Here is a 27103-nt window from a genome sequence, read left to right as displayed (position 1 = left end):
TGTGACGTTGGGACCACGGAAGGGAAGGGGAACGACGCAGCAATAAACTCGGCAACTAGAATATATAATTACTACACCGACAGCATGTGAGTGGTGAATGTAATTAAATACARTACTATATTTTATGAGTTTATATTTGCGCATGCGTGGAAATCTCTCGAATAGAGCAGAAAGCTCCTTAGAGGTGAATAATATTTTTGAATTGCGTATGTGTTTGAGCGGAGCTGAGCTGTATTTTATAACGTCGAAGTGAGAACGGGGAAGTTAACAGGGTTTGTTGCTTCATAAGGAGGAAACCATTTTGGTCAGTTGATACGTGAACTTCTGCACGTAGGCTGTTGTGTACGTCAGTACGCTCAATTCATTCAAGGTAGCTCTCTGAAAGGAATGCTAGCTTACTTCTTTAAAATGCAAGCGGCTGTTACTGACGATTTTTACTCGCTCTCTCTCTCTCTCTCTCTCTCTCTCTCTCTCTCTCTCTTTCTCTCTGTTTCTGTTTTTCATTGAGCAGAACGTGAGCTCGAGCTGCCATCTCCCGCAGCGGCAGTCCAGCTCTCAGCTGCGGAACAACAATCGCTCGGTTAATTGGTCCAGAGCTGCGTAGTGTCAGCATCTGACGCAACAGGAGCGCCTATCCGCGAGGGCGACACTGATACCTGAGCACTTTATGTCTTGACTCGCCGGGTGCAYTTTCATCACGACCAGCTCGGTTCTGCAGTGCAGGTCGCCCTGGCGCTCAAGCAAAGCCCCGGTGTGTGCGTCCCGTCCGTGGAAATGCTGCCTCCGAAGAACTGCCTCCCGAGGAACTACAGCTGCATCGCGGGGCTCTTCGGAAGCCTGACCGCGGCCAACCCGAGACTGGAGGATGGAGAAGAGTGCGATGTGATGAACGGCTCGTGTGAACCCATGGAGAACTCGGTGGTGGACGAGAGGCCACGGGGCAGGGAGATTTTTCTCAAGACCCCGCAGAGCCCGAATCTCCGCCGCAGGTGCAAGTCGCTCCCTACGCCTATGGAGAGAGCAAAGTTGGAGATCGCACGCAGCAGAAGTCCGACCAGTCAGAAAAAGGTGCGCTTCGCTGACTCCCTGGGCTTGGAGCTCATAACTGTGAAGCACTTCGACGATGCGGACGACCCGGAGGTGCCGGAGCGCATTTTGGCGAAGCTGCCCAAGGCGACACTCCATCACCTGGACACAAAGTTCCCCCGGGCTACTGCGCAGTCCGTGTTCATGGAGCTGCAGTTCACAAACCCAGGCACGCTACCCGACTTCGAGCAGAAAGTCAGAGAGGTGAAGGTGCTGCTGGAGACGGTGCAAACGGACGACTTCACCCTCTCCGGCTTTGTGCGCGTCTTGAATCTGGCCTTTGAGAAGAGCGTCTCTTTGCGCTATTCCCTGAACAACTGGATAACCTTCATGGACAGCTTGGCCACCTACGTTCCAGACTCGAGCGACGGCGTCACTGACAAGTTCAGCTTCAAGATTGTCATGCCCACCTACTTAGATAACGGGGGCACCTTGCAGTTCGCCATTAAATACTATGTCGGCGGGCACGAATTCTGGGACAATAACAACGGGAACAACTACAAGGTGCGTCGCCATCGGCTAAAGATGTCGCCACCTCGGGAGTGGGAAAATGGTTGGATCCACTTTATCTGAGTGATGGGGCTCTGATTTTACGCACCCGATTAAGTGCGTTATCTGCGCGTAATGATCTCCGGGTAGACCTTAATGTAACGACTGTAGCCTGTTAAATGTTTGGATTCATTTCTTCTGTCATAATTAGCCACTAATGCTGTGACAGAAAATATTGACCCATGCTATTTCCAAACAGCTGCCCTGTTGTGATAATATTACATTGACTGGTTGAGCCTGACAGGGTCCCAGCAGGAGGGGCGGGGATGCTGTCTGATATTTCTTTTTTTTTTTTTTGCCTTGATGTCAGGGCTCGGAGAAGCTTGGTGCCCTTTGGGGGRTGTCATGCTCAAATGATGTAATATGCCACGGAAAACGCCAGCTTCAGGCTTTACAACTCACGTCAAGAAAAGTTTTAACATTTAGCTGCTTCGATTTTGCATTTTTGTGTAGCGTGCTTATAGATTTAACGGTAAACAGAAAGCCTTACTGCAGAGCTGTCTGGGTCCGGAGTCCCACAGTGATCTCCTGCAGTCTCTGAACACCTCTGCTGAAACGGAGGACAAAATCTAAATTAAATAATTTAACATAGATTATATAAACATCAGAGATATTAATATAAAAACGATATTTTATGTACTAAATAATAATTTCCTATGAGATTCTATCAAAAAAATGCCTTATTCTATTTGAAATATATGTTATTTTTGTGCAACATTGTCACCTTTTGGAGAAAACTAACTATTAAATAGTTATGAAGTGATGTATCCAGCCAGCATTTGTGTTTGGTCGCCATGTGAATCTTGCCACGGCTGGTTTGGAAACTGAAGACTTTAAAGTTTTATTTGTGACTCATTGAGGCTGATTAGCTCAAACATTCTCAAAGTACCAAGATAAGAAAAATCCTACTGGGGTTTTTTTTAAGATGACCTTGATATTGTTACCAGATTTAATCACAATTCATATTATAGTCATTTTTCCCCCCCTGATAGTAAATGGTWCAGTTATTGCACAAACCTAGTTTTAAGTGGACCCTAGTGTACAATTGGCTTCTTGTCTGGAACCTACATGAGTGAACTACAGATGAGAACCATGAAGGCATGTAGCTGGATTTCAAATTAACATTAAGAAAACTATTTCAACTTTAGAAATACATCTAGGACCCATATGGACGCATCAAAGCTGTAGACAATCCCATTTGGGACCCATTATACAGCACAGGTCCTTCTTGAATGTGCTCCACATGTGAAGGGCGACGTTAGTTGGGTTGTAATTTGCCTTCGTCTTATTTTAATCTGTAGCATTAATTCGATATTATTTCCAGACATCAAAACAGTGCAATTCTTTTAATAGGGTTGTGTTTATACACGATGGGAACCACTTCTTCTTACATTGCTGTCTTGAAAATGTTTCTTTCCACCGACTACGCTGCTCCGACATGGTTGTTCTTCCGATCAGGAAAACGTATGCAGAGGCCGTCTGAGCAGTTAAGTTTACCTCACTTTATTTACGTACTTCCTCCTCTTCAGGTCAACGGTGGTGATGGAACAGATGGTATTTATAGTAATTATTTTTACATTCAAACGAAAGCGTTTTATTGTATATTCACAGATGGAAATATTTTAGATTCTTGATTGCACTGTTAGCGTTGTTTCCACAAGGCAGTTTTGTCTGTAGACAAAGTAGCTACTACAGATGCCTGCTTTTAAACAGCTTCTGCTGCTGTAAAGGTACTCGATAGTCATCACTTTGCAAGGACGTTGTCCCTCTGCACTTCACAGGAATGACCAATGTCAGCCGTTATTTATTTCTGCAGCCCGTCTCACCGCTTGTTTTTCATGCCGTCGTCACGGATTCATCTGATTCATGCTGTGGGTTTCTTCCCAACATAAATTGGTCCTGCAGATATATATTTTTATTGAATTCTTTTTAACTTGGTCCCCTGTGCAATGTGTGCACTCAGTGCTTATGGTGAACAATAGCTTGTAAATAAACTTGAATGCAGATACCCACTTTGCTCTTTCCTCTGGAATGATAATGCTTGAAACAACAGGAAGCAGAGGAAGAGGAGGAACACTCTTTGTGCTTTTAATTCCAGCTCTCTGAGTGTAGTCTGAACATCACCTTGGCCTTTATTTACATCCCCCGGGGCCTCAGTGGAAAGTTTTTCCACCGGAAGAGCCCGGAATGTGGATGAAGGCTATTCCTGTAACCACTTAGCTTGGGGTTCGGAGCTGTTCCCACTATGAGTCCGTCGGTGGTGTTGGTCTTCAACTTTTGACACATGTCAACACCCAAAGACTGAGGCTAATAATTGGCTCTGATGAGGTGCGAGGGAGACTCAGTGACATTTGCTACCACACATCTTTATTATGTACATAGCTGCAAATTGCTGTGGGTATAAAAGGTCTAGTCATGCCAGATTCTGTTGTACATTGTTGAAAACAACGCGTTGTCCGCCTATGTGTACTCGTTGGTCAAGTGGTGTAATAGAAGACAGCATTGATTTTCAAAGGTGAGATAACAAATAGATAGAAACACCAAAAAAATATGTATCCCAGCCAACAAAAAGTGAGTTTCTTACATCGAAGACTTCACCGCCACCTGATCGGATTTTCTATGTTAGAAAAATCTGATGAGGTTTCTTAACTTGAATGACTTTTCACATTCTCCTTTCTCGTGGTACTAAATTGTAATAAACGTGCACAAGTCAGTTTTAGCTCGATGTTATTGTTCTCGGTGCCTCCCGATCATAAAGTCAACAAAAGGGCCTGAGGTTTCATTAGACACTCACCTGTATGTAAACATCATAATTTGCATCAAAACACAGAAATATGTTACTGTGTATGTAATTGTGTCCGTGTTTCACGCTGAATGTCTTCCTATTGGTGTTCTGTGTATTTTTGAAGCATTTCCAATCCTTATTGGTGCAAGTGGTTCAGTCATTCGATGCTGCAAAATTATAGGAAGTTCTCTGAGTCAATTAGCACACACAAGTCTAATTGTAGAGCTGGAACATGTTATTATGTTTAGTCTTGCAATTGTGAATGTTGGTTGGATTTGCTTGATTTTTACCCTGATATTAGCCAGAATTTCAGTCACAAATCTGGAAAAAAAAATAAGGCATGTGCACTTTGTTTTGATGCAAACTGCTCACTGTGTGAGTGAGTATCACGGTTGATGGGGGACGCAAGTGAGGAAAGATTGTAGACTTTATGAACTCTGGACAGCGGCTAGGGACATGTAAAGTCTGAATAGGAAATGTCAGATGCACTTTGGTGCTCGATAGCTTTTTGCATGAATGGCTCATGATTGTAGCTAAGACTGAGATAGTCAGAGTAGGTCGAATGCAGGTAGAGGAGGAAAAGGGATGTGTAATTGTCTAAAAGTTTCTCTTTGGAAATCTTTTCCAGCTTTTAGCACATTGTGCTGCTCTTGTGTCTCAGTCCGTCTAATGTATTATAACTTGATGACACTGGTATTTTTATTATTATTATTATTTATCTTCTTTTATTTGCATCTTTTCAGAACTATTTGTTTTAACATCTACACTGTGAGTTTCGTGTCCTTTATTCTGTGAAAGTTCTATGTTTGCACGTTAAGCAGAAACGTACTGTCATGTCTACGTTTAGCTTGTAATGTAATTCCATATTTTGTTAAATTAATGCTTAATAAAAGCTTTTGTGATGGAAAACAATCTTTCTCTGTTTCTTGAGCTCACGGCCTCCCAACTAGAAGTGTAAAAATATTTCTCGGTTCTTCTAATTGACTGTATTCCCAAGTAGTTTCAGTAGTAGGTCAGTCAGACGTCTCATTTCAGTAGACCTGCYATTGGCTGCCATTCTTGAAGCAGATCTCTGCARCGGGTTTCAGCACGACGCCATTATGAACCTGCCTAAGGACATGTCCTTGAATTGATTTCTGCTCTGACACCGCTCCTCTGTTTACAGGAAGGGGCGCTTGAATCAGGAAAAAGTGCAGGAGAAGGTGCCATAAAATGTGAGCAGCATTTCATAAAAACTAAAAAAACAAATGTATCTTATGTGATAAAGACTAATAGTACAGTTCTTTAACCTACAGAGAACTAAGGAAGGTGCATTTTGCTTTTCCTTGAACATTAATAAAGGTTATGTTGACAGAAGATAACGCCTCTGTTTATGAAAAGCAGAAGTACACGGTCAACCATTATTTCTCGCTACCTGTTCATGTGCACACACATGCATCAACAGCATTTCTTATCGTATATTTAAATTCTTCATATGCAGACCTTTTTTCTTTATAGCCACACAGAGCTTAACACTCTGAGGTAAACATTGGATTCACTGTCTTGCACCGAGGACACATGACGTGTGGATGGATGGGGTTCAAAGCRCTGGCTGTGCAGTTAAAGAACTCCTACTGATCCATGGAAAACACGGCCATGTTGGATCTAACGTGAAGCATCCACACTTTTTATTCCGACATACATGTTTTTCTTGATCTGTTTTGGCAGTAACATATTTACAAATCCTCTATTTTTTTGCAAACTGGGCCAGTTACTTAAAATATGCTAATTATAACTTGAGAAGATCATACAGCAAACCCCATTCAAGAGTTTTAGGAAGACTTATATGGGCTGTCTGAATACATAAACTGTGCCTTAAGCTTATTGAATCTCTATCCTGTCTTCCTGATGCAGTAATAATGTACAAAGAGCCACTAAATATTGAGAGCATATACCGTGTGCCGTACATGGACAGTATTTCCAGTAGGCCCACATTTCTAAAGGGAACAATCCTTTTGGGGGGATCTCAAAAAACATTCTGGTCAAAAACTGTAAGACATAATAATTGAAGTGAACGAAAACAAAAAGTGTTTAAACATATATGAGAAGTAAATGTTTAACTTTTTGTATTGATTTGCAAAAATAATCTTACTCTTGGATTATATTTTATGTCTTGAGATGCAGCTGAGTTAATCATCCAGAAGGTAAAATAGCAAACACCTTTTACTAAAAAGAAAGTTTAATTAGTTTAAGTTGGCCTTGCTGAGCACCTGTAAAACAAACCAAGAATAATTGCATTACTGTTTGCGTTTGTGCAACAGATTAAGTCTGGGTGTGTTGCACCTGGGTTTCTGGAGTCATATTTAGAACATGGTGGTTAACATGTTAATCTGTTTGTTAACCAGCAGAGTGCCGTCACTGAGCGGTCTTGGCTCAAAGTCAAAGGAAGCTGAGTGACGGCAGCGTTGAAGGCTTCCTGACAGTTGGTGAGTGCTCTGCGTAGCAGCTTAATCCTTTCAGCAACCAGTGAATGTGGATCCATATGGCCAGTCAATGAAAACCTGCTGTGAAGCTAATTTGATTCTATGATTGGACCTACTCAGCAGCTTGCTCAGTCAATCTTGTGATTCCCCAGGATAACGATAAATGTAGATCCATCCAGTTTCACCGAGAAGTGAAGCAGGAAATTAAGACATGCGCAGTTAGTTTTCATTAAGATGTGGCTCATTTATCTTTGTCTTTGATGTTTATCTCTTGAGGATGTGGTTGGATTTGCCACCATCAGCAAACCGTTTCACGGCAAGCTTAGGCTTTTTTTTTTTTTGCTTTTTTTAAAAAAAATCATTCTTGTATATTTTTAGCCATTCAGAGATGGACCTGTTAGTTTGCTTTGACCTTTATCTTGCTGCATAATCCACATTTGCTTTAGCTAAAAGTCTCAAACTGAGGGTCAGGTATTCTCATTCAAGATTTCCTGTTAAATTCCAGAAATTATGGCATCAGTTATAGCAAGTTGTACATATTCTGAAATTMTTTTCAGAAAAGCTGGGAACGCATTGAGGCTTCAATATCTGCATGTATCCAGGATCAAAAACCTCCAAATTTGGACAATTATTGAAAAAGAGGAAAAYGCTCAAGCCACAGCTGTTAAGACCAACCAAATGAGTATAATCAAATCAACAACCACAACGTTTTTCTGTGCAGCCAGCCGTGATGAGCAGACAACATTGTCATGAAGTGCAACAACCAACAGCTGCTTACGTAACTCCTGTGTTCATGTGATGATGATGATGATGATGATGTACTCTTCACTCCCCCCCAGGCCTCGGCATTATTAGGCTGCAGCAATAGACCCTGGAACGCTTTTTCAGACCAGTGCTGCTTCTCTCACCTCACCTGGAGCGTCCGTCACCTCCAATATAAGGAAGCCACTCCAGAGCACACAAATGAGTTCTGTAGTTTTGAATTTGAATCCTTTCAAGATGAGGCGTTCACAAAGATAAAAATAGAAAAACGTATCCAAAGATGATGATTCAGAGGCAGCCGCAGCCACACGGGGTCAGGCCATAACCTGGTCGAAGTGAGCACTAGATCTGAATAATTGATCTGCTAAGTGATCGTCTGCTGCTATGGAAAATTCATTATGTTGTTTTGAACTCACCGTGTGTGCTTCCCTAAAACCATGCGTCGTCACGTCATAACATTCACTTAGACACTCTCACAAAGAGGGAAAGACAAGACGGGACAGGAGTCTGACTCTGTCTTCTTCAAGCTTTCCCAACCTCCCTSTCTGCTGAGCCCACTGTTACTCATCCGTCTACCTATTTTATCACAAATAAAATGCAATGTGAACAATCTTTATCTCTTAAGTCGGGACATATCATGTGTAGTTTACATATATACTGAATAATTGTTTTCCGTGAAACACAATAAAGTCAAGCATGCGCGTAAATCCAATACATATTGTAAAAGGAGCAGCTTATCTCCTAAACCTCCCAACTATGCTTTTAGACATGTATAATAATTCATGAGGACATCATGAGATATTAATAGAGACGGCAGCCTTAGTTTTGTGACAGGTAGTTGTTTGTGACAAAGGCAGATGTGGTGTTCTCCATAAGAGCTTCTATCTCTCTGAAACTCACCGCTTAACGTGGAATTTATTTGCCTTCAAGCCAACCTTTGGTAAAGCTGTTGCCATGAACCTCCACCCCATCAGAACTCACCTCATTCTTGCAATGATGTTTGGATCTTTGGCTTAAAAACTAAAATAAAATAAAAAGGAACTCAGCAAATAATGTTTTGTTGCTTTATTTATATCCTCCACAATCTGTGGAGAGCCTCTCAAAGAATGAATCAACTAACCTAAAAAGGTTTGTTTGTGAGTGAGTGCCACGGCTTGTTTCGCCACAAACCATATTTGGATGTGTTTCAGGAAAATTAGATGGAAATGCTTCTGAGGGAATACTTTCTCAGCAAAACAATGGCCCTCAGCCACTACTGCATGCCACATTTCAGACTGATATATTAAGGGCCGATGTAAGGTTGTTAAGGGACCTTAAGCAGCATTTGATTTGGAGTCCCTTTTGATGTCAGGAACATCAAAACAAAAGTAAAAAATATATATATATATTGAGGGAATTCATATGAAAGCATGTCTGGGAGGCTCCGAAATGGTTTGGGGGTCCTGTAGTGACTTACTTTGCTTAGAACTTGTCCTGGCTTTTGGTGTATTCCTTTGATAAAAGGATCTGTTTAATCAAGAAAATAATAAAATCAATATCTAATTACATATACACTATGGCCAAACTGTTCTCTTCTTTAAACTTTAGTTTTTCTTGTTCTTAGCTATCCCGGGTTTTTTTTTTCTGCGTCCAGTTTTGTATTGCTTTTGACCTGAGTGATCATGTTTGATAGCTGTTACTCTTTCTTTTCCAGTGCGGACAAGTCTGCTGTTCCATTAAGTTGATGAGTGTGACTACTGCAGCCACAGTACATTTTTGCACAGTCAAGAGCAAATAATTCTGGGCCAGAGGCGCGCACATAAATTATCCACCGATCCTGATAATTTTCAAGAGTAAACCAGCGATAAGCGAAATGACAAACTGAGAGAATCGGGAACAGACAGAAATAAACAGGCAGGAGGCAGATTAGAGTGAAGGGCACGTACGGAGGAGCTGTGAGTTTGAGCTATACTTAACGGACTATTATCAGTCCCAAGCTGACAGGTCTGTCACTGCCACTCAGAAAATGCCATCAACAGGAGCCACTGCCGAGGTTTGCAAAGAGGATTTCCTTTTCAAGTAAGATGTGATTATTGAACATATCTGAGTGATTTCTACTATATCTGCTTGTGATGAATATGATGAAATGATCATTTTGTTCACACGTCACTTACCTTGGCGTTCCTGGAAGCACCAACCCAAGAACCCTACTCTGACTAACACTGTTTTAACTCAGACTAGGACTGATCTGGTGTTCTTTATCTTCTGCAGTTTTAGCTTCAAGTATGACAACATTTAAATGACGTCAGTAACTATAGATCAGTTTCATCTCCAGCTATAGAGACCAATCTCCATCTACTACTGATCTACTTTATTTCATGTTTTATTTCCTAACCAAAAACAAATAAATCAACACGGACAGTACAGAATTGACCAAATCAAAGTGGAGATGATTTCTTAGGACCTCAGGACATTGTGCTATGTTCCATTTAAAATCCCTACAGCAGTCTCTGTTATGCGTTTATGCACAAGGTTGTGCAAAAGGATCCATTACAAGTTGAATGGAGAAGGTCACCCTCAAATACACTCAATGTTTCTTTCTAAGGATGCTTGTCTAAGAAGCCCTGGATGTGCAGCTTTTTCTAGCTTTGTATCTCAGGTGACTTTAGATGCTCATTTTTGTCTCCTCCACCGGCACTTTATCACAGAGAATGATGTCAATGACTGTCACTCCGGCTCTCATTTACAAAGGAAGGGAAAAAAACAAAAACAAAATGAGACCACTATCCGCCGTTGCGAAGCACAGCCTGGCGCGTGAGTGATTCAGCAAAACGTGACCGCTGTCAGTACGGATATTTGTTAGTGGCTATCCCTCCCTGCAGCTGGAGCCTCTGTGTATCCACCAAGCAGCAGAAGCGATCCACGAATGTGAAAACACAGTGAACTTGTTTGATGCATACGCATTTGTGTGAGAGGGTGTGTGTGTGTATATTTAGGCTGTCCTCTGCACGCGTTTATACCTTTGGTAACCCGAATCATATCCTTTTCAGCCTTTCCCCTGCATCTCTGTGAGCCCTTGTTGCCTTTGGGTGTGCAGGATTCACAACAGGTCTCATAAATTAACGATGGCGGTGCACTCTCTCACACCTCTCATCTTGTCTGGCTTCTACCCCAAAGCACTCTCCGGGTCTCTCTCCGAGTCTCCCTCACAGACACGGGGAGGTCACATGGAGCCAGTGTGTGACGACATGAGCTGGAGTCTTGCTTTTGCAGAAAAGAAGGACTTTCGACGATAAGTCCAGTTTTATGGTATTTTTTTAGTTTTTATTTGATGCAATACGTGGACGTGTGCACAGCTCTGAAATATACATGAGGAAATATTTCAGTTTATTTCAGGGCAGGAAATGGCTTCAGACTCTTAGGTCAGCTGCTGAGCTAAACCTCACACTCCACTGAAGAGTTCAGTTGTCTGAGTATAGTTTTGGGTTTTACCTACGTTTATAGCACAGATGATTAAAAAGAGGGATTCATTTATTTAACATTTCAAGATGTATACATCCTATTTCATCAAGTACTCCAAAACTTTAAAAGGTATTTGAACAATTTCAAGTTTTTAGAGTCTTTTAAGTCATTTTTGCTGTTTGCTAAAATAATGATTCAACATGGACAATAGCAGAATTACATCTGAACTGCTTTGAACACCGATTGATAGAGCTGCATCATGCTAAAGATAGTTTTCCATGTATTTTTTTTATTTATTTATTTTTTTATTTTGTGCACACGTGTAGAAGAAATGATTTCAGTGTGACGAGTCAAACTGATGATCTTCATGCATATATGCACCCAGACTCCATATGGCGTCTTATCTGGAGAGGAGATTCAGGTTCTCTGCTGCCCTCTGGTGTTCTATCATCTGAAAATTTTACTTCCCATTTGATCTAAATCATAACAACACAAAATCTATACACCATCTCAAGAAAAAGGACAAATCATTCATCATTTTATATGCAGTTGATAACATTACAATGATAACATACCAAATTATAATACCAAGAACGGTAACATAATTTTGTCTTTGTTTCGTTAATTTGTCTTTCTTTGTGCCGAAATGAAATTTTGTTGTGCTTCTGTACAATAACAATAAAATAATTTTGATTCTAATTGTGAGAACTGACATTCACTGAGGGCAAAAGTAACTTGTTTCCATTGCAGTTTATGTCACTACAAGTAAAAAGATGTGAAAAGCCTTAAAATAAAGCAATCTCGGTAACACTTTATTTGAAGGGGGGTGAATAAGACTGACATTATTCAAAATGTCTTTGTTATGACAACATGACATTAACCAAGAAATCATTACTGATATAAATTTGTTATAAAAGTATTACTGATTGTACTTTAAAAATTAGGTAACTTTATGTTATTAAAGGTAAAGTTTAAACACTAATGATTTCTTGGTTAATGTCAAGTTGTCATAACAGACATTTTGAATAATGTCAACTTTGTATTAAAAGTGTCATGATTTACCGAATGGCGCTTTATGACAACAGTCATAAATATTCATGAAGGCTTATTCATGTTCATGACAGGAGTTATGTCATGTTTATGAAAGTGTCATGTCAGTCTTATTCACCCCCCTTCAAATAAAGTATTACCGCAATCTATTATTGTAGTAGGACCATCTATCATTGAAAAACAAGATTTAAAATTCAAATCTTTATTAAAAACACAATGAACCGTATTTCCTGTCCTCCTTCAACAATTCAACAGGTACACTATGCGTACTCATAGTTAAACATTAATGATGTTAAATTCATATTTTGTATCACGGGCTGTTTTCAGCAAGACATTCCCAAGCCAAACTTTGAAAAAGGAGTCAGTATTGTGACTGTCCCAGTAGGATGAACTTTTAACCCAATAACAAAACATGGGAAGCACCAGAATAAAAACATTTCTGCAGAATGGGATCTGAGCTGATGACAAAAATATATCCATCCAGTCCAAATATTCATTCATTCTCTTTTGTAGAATTACACATAACCTCTTTGATTTCCAATGATTCCCATCCTTTGGTGAATAATTTTACCTAATTATTTCCAGACATTTTTTAAATATACTGATTAGTACAACTTGTTTTCAGACGCGCAATTAAATCCTTTTAAAACAATGTAGTTATGCTGGGATTATTAATAAGTCTTTACTGGATTACTTGAGCTCCTGTTCAAAATCTAAAAATGTGTCTCATTTATCCGGCTATATGCCACATGTTCAAGTGAACACAATCCAGAAATGTCTTCCCGAGACACGGGCCACTACCTCTGTCTCTGTCCTCGTCTTTGACGAGCAACATCACAGCCTCAGTTTGTCTGGATTTACGCCTGCCCTCCCTCCCAGTTCACCCTCTCACACTCCATCTGGTCCCTGCAATCTTCGCGTCCCAATCTTTCTCTGAATGCATTAGCTCGAACATCGTCTGTGTAGGAGGATCACATTTAGAATCCCACCTGCTCATTTAGTCCTTCTTTCAGGGGGTATGTGTCCCCCCACCCCCCTTCACACACACAAGAATAAATATGAAAACAAATCATTTGATCGTCACTGCTGTTTCTCTTCATCAGGCTTCACATAGCTTTTCTTAGATAAGCTGACACTTCTCATCCTGTCGCCCTCTCTGCCTCTCCAAGGACTTCACTGCTGCCATGGTGACCAGCTTCTGCATCGCAGGTGCGACCCCGACCTTGTGGGCCAATTAGCCTTTCATGTCTGTGGATTAATTATACCTGTGTTTCTTGTTGCCTGCAGTGTGTTTGTGTGTTTTCTTATTAAAAATAACGCTTTTCTCTGGTTATCTAACACAGCCTAGACTTGAGGTAGAGGACATTTCTGTGCCCCGTTAAGATTTGGCAGGTGACAAGCGGAGGACTTTAGATGTTGAATGGGGAGTAAATAATCAGACTCTTCTGGTTTTTGTTGTTTTAGTTGATCAGCCATCAGAATAGAATAGAGATCCAAATCAAAACATTTTGGCACAAACTCGGCCCCACATCTACATCGTCTCCCACATTTTGTAAAGAATAACTGAACCATGCACGTCAATTTTACTCAAAACACATATCAATATTGTACAATAGAACTTAAGAGGACAAAAGAAATCTATATAAGAGCTAAAGTGCCTTGCAAAATTATCATACACTTTAAATTCTTCAAGATATTGTAAAACAAGCCACGCAGTTCAAATATTTATTGTTTTTTTTTGTGATAGATCAAGACAATAAAATGATAGTTTGTAAAGTAGAAGTATGATGATGGGCACTGTAATTTCTAAAATGTTTTTCAAATACACATCTGCAAAATATGTCATTCGTATATCCAGATCTGTTCACTCTAGTATCTTAGAATAAAAGAAAATGGCAACCAACTGGTTTCAGAAATCACCTATTCAGAAAATACTGTTCATCTGTGTGTAATTTGTGTCAGCATACATTCAGCTGGTCTTCAGAAGTCTTACAGGTTTGTGAAAGAATATTAGAGAACAAAGTATTACGAGGAACAAGAAACGCAAAGGACACAACTGCAAACCTCTGACATGGAATTTCTCCTATATTGAAAGCTGGGCAAGGAGGAAACGAATTACAGAGGCAACCAAAAGGCCCATGGTGACTCTAGAGCCTGCTAACCAATGCTATTATAATAGAGATATTTGACCACTCCTCCTCATCATATGGTCTCTCCAGGTCAGGAGTGTCGTGGTCCAGAATTCAAAAACAACTTTCCTGGAGTCTTTACTTGCGTCTCTTCGTCACACACCTGAATCAAGTGAATGGCTTGTTACCAGGCTTCTACAGAGCTGCATGTCACGCTGAAGAGGGAAAATAGTCATTTGATTGTGGACGCTTGAGCGCTTGTTGATGAGAATCTTTCTCTCTATCTAAATGCCAGCCGAGTTTAGCCTTTGCACTGTGTCCCTCCCAAACAAGAAGTTGGAAAGCAGACGGTGTCTAATGCATGGTTTTCAAACCGCAGTCCTTGGGGGGCCAGTGTCAACACATTTGGATCCTACGATTATGAAATAAGCCGAACTCTGTTTACCTTGATTCACAAGGAGGTAACTCAGCAATTAGATTCAGGTGTGTTAGACTTGGAAAACATCCAGAAGTTGCAAGAAATCAGGACTGGTGTTTGACACCCCTGGACTAACAGTTGTTATGCAGACCTCGTGTCCTCAGGATGCCCTTTGCTGCAGTTCTCTAACACAGACTATTGGAGAGCTTTTTTTCTCTCTTACAAATCTGCCACTTGGTGAGGTCATTATTGGACCTCATCTTGGTCAGGGGTAAGAAACATACACTTCTGCTGAATATAGAAATTTGCTCCTGAAGGTATCAACCTGTTATGTATTACTGATTAGAGATTTTGAACTACTGATCAACTTCAGGAGGAAAAGCATAAATTGAACTGTGACATCAGTAATTTGGTTAAATTGATTTAAAAAAAATCTCATCTTACTACACTTCAGTTTCTTTTCCTAAATTAGAGCTTCACTGCGAGATCAAGTTACTGCAACATAAGATTAATATCATGTCATGTTTGAATATAATCAAACATGACAGCTACTCCAGTGAACAGTCAAATTAGAAATTATACGTGAATGAACAAAAGACAGCAGACACATGAAAGCTTTGTGGATTTTAATGTCACATATTGGCATTGATGAGCATCCAAATGCAGAGATGAGGACTGTAGGTGTATGGTGACAAGCAAACAAACTGAATAAGCAATATAACAGACTGTTGAACAAGAACCGACATTCTGATACTCACTGAGAAAACTATACACTTTTTTTCCTGCAGAGTGTGATTTCTGGAATGCTGGATAGGTGAGGTAACGAGTAGATGGATGACAGGAACTCAAAAATAGATGATTTTTGAATTCACTGAATTCCTGAAATATATTTTTGAAACTAATGCAGGTGTGTGTTTTCTATGTGCATGTAAATAGACGCACAGAAGTCCGTTGCTTAAAGTTTACAAAATATTACAACATCAGATGATCCAAAATGGGCTGCACAGTGGCGCAGTTGGTAGAGCTGTTGCCTTGCAGCAAGAAGGTTCTGGGTTCGATTCCCGGCCCCGGTCTTTCTGCATGGAGTTTGCCTCTACAAATTGTCCCTAGGTGTTAGTGTGTGTGTGCATGGCTGTTTGTCCTGTGTCTCTATGTTGCCCTGCGACAGACTGGCGACCTGTCCAGGGTGTACCCCGAAACGTTAGCTGGAGATGGGCACCAGCAACCCTCCCAACCCCACTAAGGGACAAGGGTGTAAGAAAATGGATGGTTGGATGGATTATCCAAAACGTAAGTTTGACGAGTGATAGTTATCCGGGTGAACGGAAAATTTGCTGTTCCAATACTTGGCCACTTGATGGCAGCATAGGTTTAGTGTTTGGGCTTATGCCGCAGAACAGAGGTAGACTTAACAAGCAAATAAATTGAAACCTCATCCTCTGGGCCTTTGAGGAGTCTTGTAAGGCGCTGCATTAAAATGTTCTTATTGGCTGTTTCTGCCCCCCCCCCCTCTCCTCGCACCCCCCACCTCTTGTCTCTGTCTTTTGGGGAGGGTTTGTAAGGACTGCTGCCTATTAAAGCGTCTGTGAGAGCAATGTGTTGAAGAGGGGCCAGCTCAGCTCTCAATCTGAAGAATGTGTTGGCATATACAAGGGGCGCCACTGAAATGGAACTTTAATTAATTTACACGAAAAGCTGAACAATCGTAAAAGCAGACCTCAGCGCTGACAACTAACAGCTTAGGTAATCCGGGCTGGAACACAGCTTCCTTTAACCTGAGAATTAGACTTTTACGAGGGCTTGTACTTGAAGCCTATTCCTAAGTGTAAGGAGGGGAAGATAGCAGCTGAGTGTGTGTGTGTGTGTGTGTGGGTGTGTGTGTGCGTGCGTGCATGTGCGTGTGTGTGTGTGCCTGGGCGTCAGATGGTAGAGGTGGGCTGTGAATGAGCCTTTGATCTATCCAGCCAAGTTTCCCCTGTGGACAGCAGCTGTTATGATACACACCGTCTAGTAGCAACAGATCCTCCCAAGATGGTTCCCCAGCGCTCCTCTCCACTCTCCTGTCCTGTTTTCTCTTTATTTTCTCCTAAGGCAGTGATTAATGAAGGGGAAATGAAAACAATAGSCCTGCCAGTCTGCAGGCCGGTGGTAGCCCTGCCAACCTGACAGCAAATCAAAGAGAGCAAAACTGTAGGTGAAAGTCTGTGATGGAGCAGAAACAGTTTAAAATGCATTTTCATGGAGGTCTTTTTATGAGTTTAAACAAGGGAGATTTATTGAGCAATCTAAACTGATCATTATGAAGGTCGTTTACATACTGAGTATGGTTCTTGTTTGAGTTACATCTACAGAGAGAAAAATGATAATACAGTTTAGTGGGTACGTGTTAATATAAGGTGCTTTGTCCCAAGGAACCGCTTTTATCCCAAGTGTTTGTAAAAGATGGAGCCACTCAAGGGTTCATTCTTTCATATTTTATACATTTTTGTGACTTCTCTTTTGTAAATATTATTAGTTCAAATGCAGTATTTCAGACCTGCCATGCTCTTTTCTCTTCTAGCTTAGGCATGACTGGGTCTTCTGAATGGGCAAGGACCCTATTTCCAAATTAGTTACTAAGTGGCTTAAGGACTGGCCATGATTTTTGTAGCCCTTCCAAAGCTCTTGTTTCACTCTCATAAATCTATTTATGGGCAGAGGAAGGTGGCCTACAAACCAGACTCAATTGCTATCTAACCTTGAGATAAAAAGTTGTTAAACCTCTAAATCTGAGGGAGGTTTGAAAAATGTCCAGAAATAATTGTTCATTGTAATGGAATTTTGCAATAATTTCAATTATCTTACCTGTCTGATTAAATGTCACAGATTTCTATACACTGTACTTTATGTGTTGCGCATCTCCTTCAAAAAAAATTGTTGTGTATCAGCAATTTTGCTAAATGCACCTGTGAAGTTCTGCATGGCCTGCACCAGTCCGCCGGATTTGCAGATCCTTTGCATCTCTGTGCAACTTTTCCCTGTTTTTCGTACTCACTTTAGGGGTAGCATAAGCTGCGCCAAGCCGCAAAATTGTGCGTAAGCGATTGGATGGCCAGAAGTCTGCTTTCTTTGATATGGTCGTCATTTACATCATTCCAAACAACAACATTATAACCACTGCAGTGGACCAGCGGACATCCCACTGCTACACAGTGTGGAATCGCATGACTGTGAGTTTAATCTTGAGCAGCAGCAGCAGAAATACATGCACGCATGCTTTCGCTGTGTGAAACACTGGAACACTGTACCCTGAATGTGCATTTTAATCTTCTTTTGAACATTTCTTTTAAATAAACTTCACGCCTGGGTTTTGGTTTGCATCTTTTGACTGCACTACCTAAATTCACAAGGTCGCATGTTTAAGAAATAAAGTGGCGCAATCAGAAATTTGAATTTCTTTGATTATGCCTGGGCCAGGCTGCACAGTGGCGCAGTTGGTAGAGCTGTTGCCTTGCAGCAAGAAGGTTCTGGGTTCGATTCCCAGCCCTGGTCTTTCTGCATGGAGTTTGCATGTTCTCCCTGTGCATGCGTGGGTTTTCTCTGGGTACTCCGGTTTCCTCCCACAGGAAAAACATGACTGTCAGGTAAATTGGCCTCTCCAAATTGTCCCTAGGTGTGAGTGTGTGTGTGTATGGTTGTGTGTCCAGTGTGTCTCTGTGTTGCCCTGCGACAGACTGGTTACCTGTCCAGGGTGTACCCCGCCTCTCGCCTGGAACGTTAGCTGGAGATAGGCACCAGCAACCCTCCCAGCCCCACTAAGGAACAAGGGTGTAAGAAAATGGATGGATGGATGGACGCCTGGGCCAGCAATGAATTTCTAAAAGACAAAATAGAATAAATGGGGGAATTTGCCTCCATCAAAACCACAAGCTCAAGGTTCTCCATTACTGAATGTTGCTGCAAACATCAGGACCACAGATTCTGTGCGCTCACATTCCCACAATAGTGAAGGACAGACTGCAATGGAGATGCTCCAAACTAGGGTAGAAGAAACAACTTACGTGTGTCTGTAATGCTCTATTTATCGAATTATTGGAGTCTAAAACAGTAGATGACTAAAGGAAAGACAAGCATTAAGAGCATAAAGATCTGACTTTGATCAATCAGTTTTTAAAATGAATTAAATTTAATTTCATCGAGACTTTTCCCTGTCCTAGTATTCAATTCCTCATCTTTTTCATACTTTAAAAGTGCAGTTATACAATGACACTAAGCACATAAACTCTACATAGAGGTACAATAAAATGAAAAATTTACTTTAACTTTTCTTTTAGCAATTTTCAAAGGCGCTTATCAAAATACTTTTAAAATGAAATCTTGTGTTTTATGCTCTCTGGTTCTCTGTGTTGTTGAATGAAGGTTTGTGGAACAAACACACGTGCAGTGCAGTGTGGTCAGGACAGGGCCGAACCGCAGGCACCCATGTGAAATGAGTCAGTGAACAAACCTTTATTCCTCCTCTGTGCTGCTCTGTTATTAAACTACCTCAGCTAAACTCCCAAACTGTGGATAATTCACCTTTGCTCATTTATTCTGATGTGCATTGACACAAAAAGTGGCCGTTCTACCTGGACACGTCAGGCTGTTCTGTGACCTTAGAAGGAACTTTCTCAGTGTGGCCTAATGCCAGCCGAGGGGTCGGAGCACCATTTATCCCTGTGGTACCTGTCTAGCACGGCGATTGGGTTACCAAGTGTGTGTGTTGGGTACTTATTTGGCCATTCAACAGGTCAAGCTCTGCAGGCGTGTGCAAAGGTCAACAAAGATCCGTTTACACATTCACCTCTCCTTGAAGCACAAGTTTCAGATGAGGTGTGCATGTTCACATTTGCATGTATGTACACTTTTAAATGTTTGCTTTTTTTTTTTTTTTTTTACTCAAAGAAACCAAGACATTTTCCCCCTTTCTCCTATTTTTTTCCATGACAAACATCTCTTCCTGTAAAACGATCACTTAGTTCAAGGATGCATTATGTACAGTACGTTTAAAAGTCCACGAGGCGTCATTGAAGTGGTTGGTCCAATAGAGATGCGTCTTTCTCTCGTGAAGCAAGCCTAAGCATGACAAATGTGTTGTGAATGAATATCGTGTTGCTGCTTCACCCCATCTCTGTGCATGGAGCTCAATGCCTCTCTACTTCACACCCCAAATATACATCCTGCTGCACACACACACACACACACACAGCTAACACCCCCCCCCCTCCCCCCTGGGGCATCAGTCAGTGAACCAATCCATCACAGGACATTTGTGTTGATGTGATGAGGTGGGGAAAAAAAAAGTGTAGCTGAGTGAGGAAGAAAAGGACAGATGTGGGGTTAAAGATGAAGAACAAGGCAATGGGGGAAACACTGTAAAGGGCTGATCACAGTGATGGATGAGGGAGAAGATGGTGGTTGATAGTTACCCTCCTTTTTTCATTAAAGTTTTTCTCAAGCAAGAAAAATGAATGTCTGAAAAAAAAAAGATAAAAAAAAAAAAGACAAAAAAAAAAACCTGGAGAGAGGGAGGCTRAAGCCGGTGGAGTTTAAAAGGAGTGGAAAAAGAGAAAAATCAAGACAAGCGAGGTTTCCCCTGCAGGGCTGTGTGGCTGGCTGTGTGCTCCTGTTCTGTTAGGCAGCCGTGGCTGGCTAAATAAACAGTCGTAATTGGCTGTGGAGCCCCACTAGTCTGGGGTTTCACTCGCTTTCATCCTCTGGAAGCTGCTGGGAAGCTGTGGGAGAGAGGTGAGGTGAGGCATCATGAGAAGCACACATGTGCTCAATCATGCGTGCTCACGGGGACCAGCGGACAGATGTGAATACGGTACATAGGTGAGCTCTGAACATAAAGAGGCCGTGGCTTCATTCCGTCCTCRTTCTGCCTCRACRTAAATGTATGCCACACTGGAATGTGTCGGTGAGCTGCCGCCGTCTCTTCCTGCATTTCAGCTCAAAGAGCGCATTATGACCACCTGCTCAGCACGTCGGGGAGGTGGGGGGGGGACACACCAACATGTATATACGCACACTTCCTTATGTTTCCTTTAACAGATGATCACTCAGATAAAATCAACAGCGCCGGTGACTGAGCATATTYAGAGCTTTAAGGAAAATGACAAAACTGAAATCGACACCGTGGTCCAACAACAAGGCACAGACGTTTTTGTGGTTGGTGGTTGATGAGGAAACACAAAGGGAGATACAAATCACGTCAACACCCAAACCGAGTGGAGTTGAGTAAAGTCAAGTCAAGATGAGGCGAACAGGTACAAATGGGAAAGAAAGCCAAAAGCCAATACTCTTTTAAAAAAAGACTTTTGGCTTTACTTTCAGCAAGAACTTCCTCTGATGTATAAACTCAGGGGAGCTCAATAAAATGCATACATWTTTAAATTTTTGATTTTATTTTTTTTAAAAACCATTCATTCCTTTTCTTCAACTTCTCAATTATGTCCTAATTTGTGTTAGTTTCTCTAAAGATAAAATACAAAGTTTTTAGCTGTAACGTGGCAAGATGCGAAAAAGTTCAAAGTTTGAATACCTATTTAAAGGAACTGTAAGTCATAATAAAATAAATGCCATATCCAACTGCCATGTGGCTGTTTAAAGTTGAGACTTAAAGACAATGAATTATTAATTCCAGGCTTCAAATAATTTTGAATGAACTCTAGAGAATAACGCGTTTTTTTTTTTTTTTTTTCTCCTCTCTTTTCCCACGGCCAGGCTTTTCTACATTGTTGGTTCCATTTGGTGGGAACCTGCCAACAGAGGGTGTCCTATGAAAAGAGAACACCTATAAATACTAAAACTGCATTCTCAGTGCGATGGAAATGTGCTGTCTTAGTAAAAGAAAGTGGAATATAAAGAGACTCTCACTCTCACCACGCTGGCCCTTGTCCCAGAATGACTGGAGAGAAAGTATTGTGAAAGAGGTTGTCATGGTAGAGAACAGTAGGGCAGAAAAAAGGGAGAAGCACTAGAGGGCGAAGAGAGAAAGATTTGCTGTCTTGATTTCTTTTCTGCGCCTTGTTTTTTTTGTTTGTTTGTTTGGCTTGAAAAGCAAAAAGCAAAGCAGAAAGGAAGAGACAACATGACTGATCAGAAATTGCTTTATTGTGTAGCCAAAGTTGCGCTGCATACCCAGCACAGGGCTTATAAACAGCATTTGATATAAATCGTTCCAAAGAATGAACTGTTCTGCAACAAACAATGTCACTTGTTAAAAATGTTGGTGCTTTGCAAAAGTTTAACATTGGGATTGTTATGTTTATGTTTATTGCCCATGTCCTTTTCTTGCTGGACAAAAAAAAAAAAAAGAAACAAAAAAACTGCAGTCACAAATAATAGTGGTTTTTATCTTCATTGTTATAGATTATAAATCCCAAGCCTCTACATGATGGCTGTAGAAATCATGCAATTCACACATATATGTTAATTGACTGTGAGAATGCTTCACATAAAGTTGCAAGAGTGAACGCAAAAGTGTTTTAAAAAGACATTTTTCACTGAGCCGGATCATCTCTCTTCCTCATTTCATATAGTTACGACTGCACTGAATTATATACCGTCTAAAACGTAAACGCAGACATTTTATATCTACTTTCTATCATTTTAAGTATTGAAATTTACTCTCTGAAGAGGATGTCTGTTTCCCCGCTGTGTTTTTGAGCATCTCCTGAAAATTAAAAGGTTCGCAGTGGGATCATTTTTGGCACAGGAGATTCCGATTGTGATTTAAGGAGCCGAAGGCGACTCCGGCCTGAGATCAGGACCCCAGCCTCCCTCCATCCTCACCGAACGTCTCTCCCCTTCAACTTGTCCGACTGCTGACTCTTATACACGGCTCCTGGCGCAACCTACGCACCCCAGGAAACCACGTGAGCCATGAGAGGATATTCTGTGTCCCAACATACACATGGGCGTGCGTGTTTTGTGGAATCAGAGTCTCCTTATACAAGCTGTGCATGTGTCAGGCACCTCATGTATCAGACAGCACCTCTGCTCGCTGAAGCAAAATGAAAAAGAGGTGACCGGTTTTTCTATATCTGGCTCATATATGCTGCTCAAGACACACACACACACACACACACACACACACACACACACACNCACACACACACACACACACACACACACACACACACACACACACACACACACACACACACACACATGAATAATTGAGTTCAAAGGTGGAACATGAAAAGAGCAGTTTCCTTTTTGAAAGTTAAAAAATGTACATATGAATATGGTTGTAAGGAGTTGACAGTAAGCACTCCCCTTTGGGGCAGAGAATAAGTGACTGGTCTGCCAATAAAAAACGCAAAGCCACACAGAGAGCGACAGAGGAAATAAGGACGTCATGGGATCGTTACTGAACAGTGAATATATCTGAAGATGTAGAGAGCAGACAAGGTGCAAGATTATTTAATACAGGCAAAAGTGGATGGCAATAACTTTTCCATAAGAGCTCCCTGAAGATGACATTTTATCAGCAATTCCCTTGCAGCATGAAAGAAAGAAAGATGGAGTGGAGAGAGAGCTTCTTCCGAAAGCGGCAGGCAGCCAACAACAACAGCCGACTCCAGTAGGTCGGCACAGGAAGGGGGAGGAGGGGGGGCAAGAGAGTGGATCTGTGAATGTGTGTGTTTTGAGGGGGGTGAGGGGGGGGCGGTGGGCGGTTGGGATGTGCTGTTAAAGCCCTTATGTGTGCACCCTGCTCTCCTCAAGCGTTCCCGTTTGTTGTCGGCGAGCCAGAGGGCCTTCGGCTGGACCCGGTCCCGTGGGAGTCGTTGCACGGCATTCCTTTCCCATTATTCCAGGCGTCTCTTTACGAGCAGCACCATCCCCGGACTCGGCTGGCCTTCCCTCTTGCCCCTGATGTCCTGTGTTTTCATCCTTGTCATTATTTGTTGGTTATTAGCTGCTGCTGCTGCCCAGCTGAATGATGGGGATGTGCCAGAGGAAGGGAGGAGGGAGGGAAGGAGGGATTCCACGCGCTCCAAAACCTTCCCCGGTGTTTTGAGTGTGCGCTTTCCTTCTCGTCATTAATCAAAACCGACGGCGCGTCTAGGTTTCACAAGGCCGAGAGAAGCGTTTTAAGTGCGTCTCGCCAACGCTGCCATCCGAACCCAGTGAGCAGGTGCTCCACGTGAATCTTTTACCTCTTCCACGCTGCTTTTGGTTCTCCTTGTTACCTTCTGTCCTCGGTCCAAGCTTTCGCACCGTCCTTCCTCCTTCTTCAGTCTTCCTCATCTGGGTCTCGGTGACCTGGCAAGGAAGGAATGCTCAGATCAGAATGTCATGACTTTAAAAAAAAAAAAAAAAAAAAGCCTCCACCGGGAGGGGTTTGGGGGCCTTGGGCCTGGGAGGGACCTCCTGACTTACGGGCTGACTGACAAGTACAGGTGAAAGTGGTTCAGGTCGTCCTTGTGTCAATGAGGACAAACACAGACATTCAAACGCATACACACATATCAACAGGCTCCAGCCGGGCTATGCCTTCTGTGGGAAAGAGGGGAAAGATCAACCACAGCTGTGACTGGGTTCACTGCACGGGAAAGTAGATGCTTCCTGACCCAGAAGTCATGTGGTGATATCACATGACTATTTTTGATCTGCTTTGATCTACAGCTCTCTCTGTTTTGAGTTTGCATTGATTTTGCGTCCACATGGACAAAGAAGCAAGATGCAACGTCACAAGGCTCAACGACACGTAACCAAACAACAAAAAGCAAAACAAAGACTGAAGAAAAGGTGGATTGAACTAGAAGCCAGGACTTATTTAGCTTCTTCCTCATTAGCTTCTGTCCGAGTTAGATAACCCAGGCTGAACTAACAAATGGTTTGAGCAATGGCATACCCACACTGTATGGGTTTCTTTTTTTTTCTTGTACAGAGGAAACACATTCCTTAGCTGCACCTCTGACCTTGGAGAGAGTGAAGAGATCCTGCAGAAATAAAGGAATAAATAAATAACAAAGAGTCCAGGCTTTCCTCCAGATGTTACATGAACTCTCTCCCTCTTGTGTGAGCACAACATGCTTCATTTGCAGATAAAATTACTTGGCAACACTTTTTTTTTTTTTTTTTCGTTCTGGCATAGAATTTCGAGATGCCTCCTTTTTCAATCTAGTTGTAAACTTTGCTTGAAAGTTTTGGTAATTGGGAACCTACTCCCTGCTCTCTTTTACAGCAACCGAACTGCTGTTTCTCTGAGCGGATTCCCTCCTTTGCTACCTCACCGTTTCATGGCATCTACACCCCGACTTCCTCCATGGCAGGATGCTAAACTGTTGCTGGCAGCTAAACATTGCCGTTATTTTTGGCATCAAAATTATATTTCGCTTTCACACCCCATCCGCCTTATTCTTGTAACCCACGACAGTTTAGGTGAATTGTGTTTGTGACGTTCTTACATGTAAACAGATGGTCTCTTGAAAATCAAAAACAATAATAAAAAGAAATGGCAGAGAATCAACTTTTACACCTTCATCTTTAGAAGGTCTTTGGTTTCAGGGCCATTGTCAAGAGAAATACAAACAAGTAAAAGGTTTTAAGGTAGATGGTTCTTAGTGGTAACTTTAAATTCAGGTTCTTTAATGACGTTAGTTCTTGGTTCCTGATCTGGTGATAACCAGGAGCAGTGGAACTACTTGTTACAGGAAAAATGTTCAACCCATGAGCTTGTTGACGTTTTGCTGGCTTATGCGCAGCAACAGAAGTACCAAATCTTGCATGGAATATTTCCATGAGTTTTTGATTATTGAAAGACAAATATAAGAAATTCAATTAAAATGTAAATTAGTTACTCAAAGAAAATATCTCTCTACGGGTGATTTGCCCCTAAAACAAACTACTTTGCTGTAGTTTAGACTTTGACTGGACGACTCAAAAACTTTATTTTAGAAATAACGACGTCAACATTGTCCCAAACTGATGGCTAAACATTCTTCTTATTATTATTATTATTAACAGACAACAGAAACGATGGCTCCATCAATTATGACAATTTTCATACCTAAAGCCACAAAGCAGCCTCAAGCTTTTGTTTGGGAAGCTACACAAATGTTATTATTATTATTTTTTATAATAGTCCCACTGTTGGTTGCTGGGGTCCTAAAGCATTTGCAACCAAATCAGAGTAAAGTAATGATCTTAGTTTTGATCCACCAGGGACATGAAAGTTAGGCCTGTTTTACAGCAGCGATGCTGCCAGAAAGTTTAGCAGATAGTGTCCATACAGGAACCAATATTACAGTACATGCTTTTTGACATTGCAAAGTGCTCCTAGTCTTCACTGTACACAAACAAAACAAAAATAAAGACTGAATTTAAGAATGGATAGTTTTTTTTGTTTGTTTTAAATTTCAATTTTACATCATGATTGTCAAGAATAACGACAACACTAAATTATCTTTCCCTGACTTTGCTCTGTCTGGCAGGATCCTCCAAGTCAGTGATGAGGCAAAGTATTTGGGAAGTTACATCACTGCTGACCTGTCAGATGATAGAGACATTTACAAGCAGCATCGTGTGAAATATGTGCAAGCTAACATGCTTCTTCAGAAATTCTCCAAGTGTACTCTTCATAGGATATTGTACTCCAGTGTATACTGCCCACCTGTGGCAGCATTACAGAAAAAGCAGCATGGATGAACTTCAGGTCGTGCACAATGATGACATGAGGGCTGCGTAAGATGCCACAATGGAGGAGTACCAGTCAGATGTTTGTAAATGCCAGTGTACCAGCTTGTACTGCTGGGGTTTGAAACCTTATGTTCAGAGAATGTTTAGGTTAATAAACACAATCATACCCACTTTGACCAACCCTGTTCATAGCTAAGTTAGATTCTTCTCTGGTTTGTGGAATCACTGGCGCCTTAGTTCAAATGATAATGGATGATCGTTTTATTTTTATTGCTTTTTGTTGCTGTTCTGTCTGTTTTTGTTTACTATGGACCATATACGTACGTTATTGCCATGTGCACAGAAAATGAAGGTATTAGCAAGCTAATAACCAATTAAAATGAGAGTGGGGCGCACATTGGGATAGAATAAAGGCAAATCAATAAAGAAGGACATCAGAGGAAAAAAACATGACAGAAAAAGGAAGGAAGTAGTAAAGAATGGTGTAGCAAAAGGTCACAGACAAGTCAGGGCTGTCAGTCAGGCTTTGCATCATCAAGTTGCCTCGGTTGGGTAGAACATGCCAACTCAATGCTAGAAACAGTGAATGCTGCTCTGATGTTTGACTTGGGGGAGTATGCTTCAAAGAAATAACTACTTGGGAACTACAGTAAATACTGTATTCTATCAACATTCACACTATGACAACTGTGCTGCAGCTTAAAGACAAAAAGTCTTTAAGCTGAGCAGTCTTTACCGGGTCTTGGCTGGA

At 41.4% G+C, this 27103-nt stretch overlaps 1 protein-coding gene across 2 annotated transcripts; it reads left to right on the top strand.

The window, feature by feature from the left end:
• Positions 1-5: 5 nt before the first annotated feature.
• Positions 6-5332, top strand: LOC103462879 (protein phosphatase 1 regulatory subunit 3E). Of its 2 annotated transcripts, none has more exons than XM_008405911.2 (2): positions 6-86; positions 512-5332. In XM_008405911.2, the coding sequence occupies exon 2, from the start codon at positions 775-777 to the stop codon at positions 1657-1659; it is 885 nt and encodes a 294-aa protein (XP_008404133.1). In that variant the 5' UTR covers positions 6-86; positions 512-774; the 3' UTR covers positions 1660-5332. The 2 variants fall into 2 exon arrangements, with proteins under 2 accessions (XP_008404133.1, XP_008404132.1); XM_008405910.2 differs by lacking the exon at positions 6-86 and adding an exon at positions 269-370.
• Positions 5333-27103: the final 21771 nt, after the last annotated feature.

Source organism: Poecilia reticulata, linkage group LG3, assembly GCF_000633615.1.
Source record: "Poecilia reticulata strain Guanapo linkage group LG3, Guppy_female_1.0+MT, whole genome shotgun sequence".
NCBI lineage: Eukaryota > Metazoa > Chordata > Actinopteri > Cyprinodontiformes > Poeciliidae > Poecilia > Poecilia reticulata.
The sequence above is the reverse complement of the archived record's forward strand: the minus strand, read 5'-3'. Positions and strand labels throughout refer to the sequence as shown.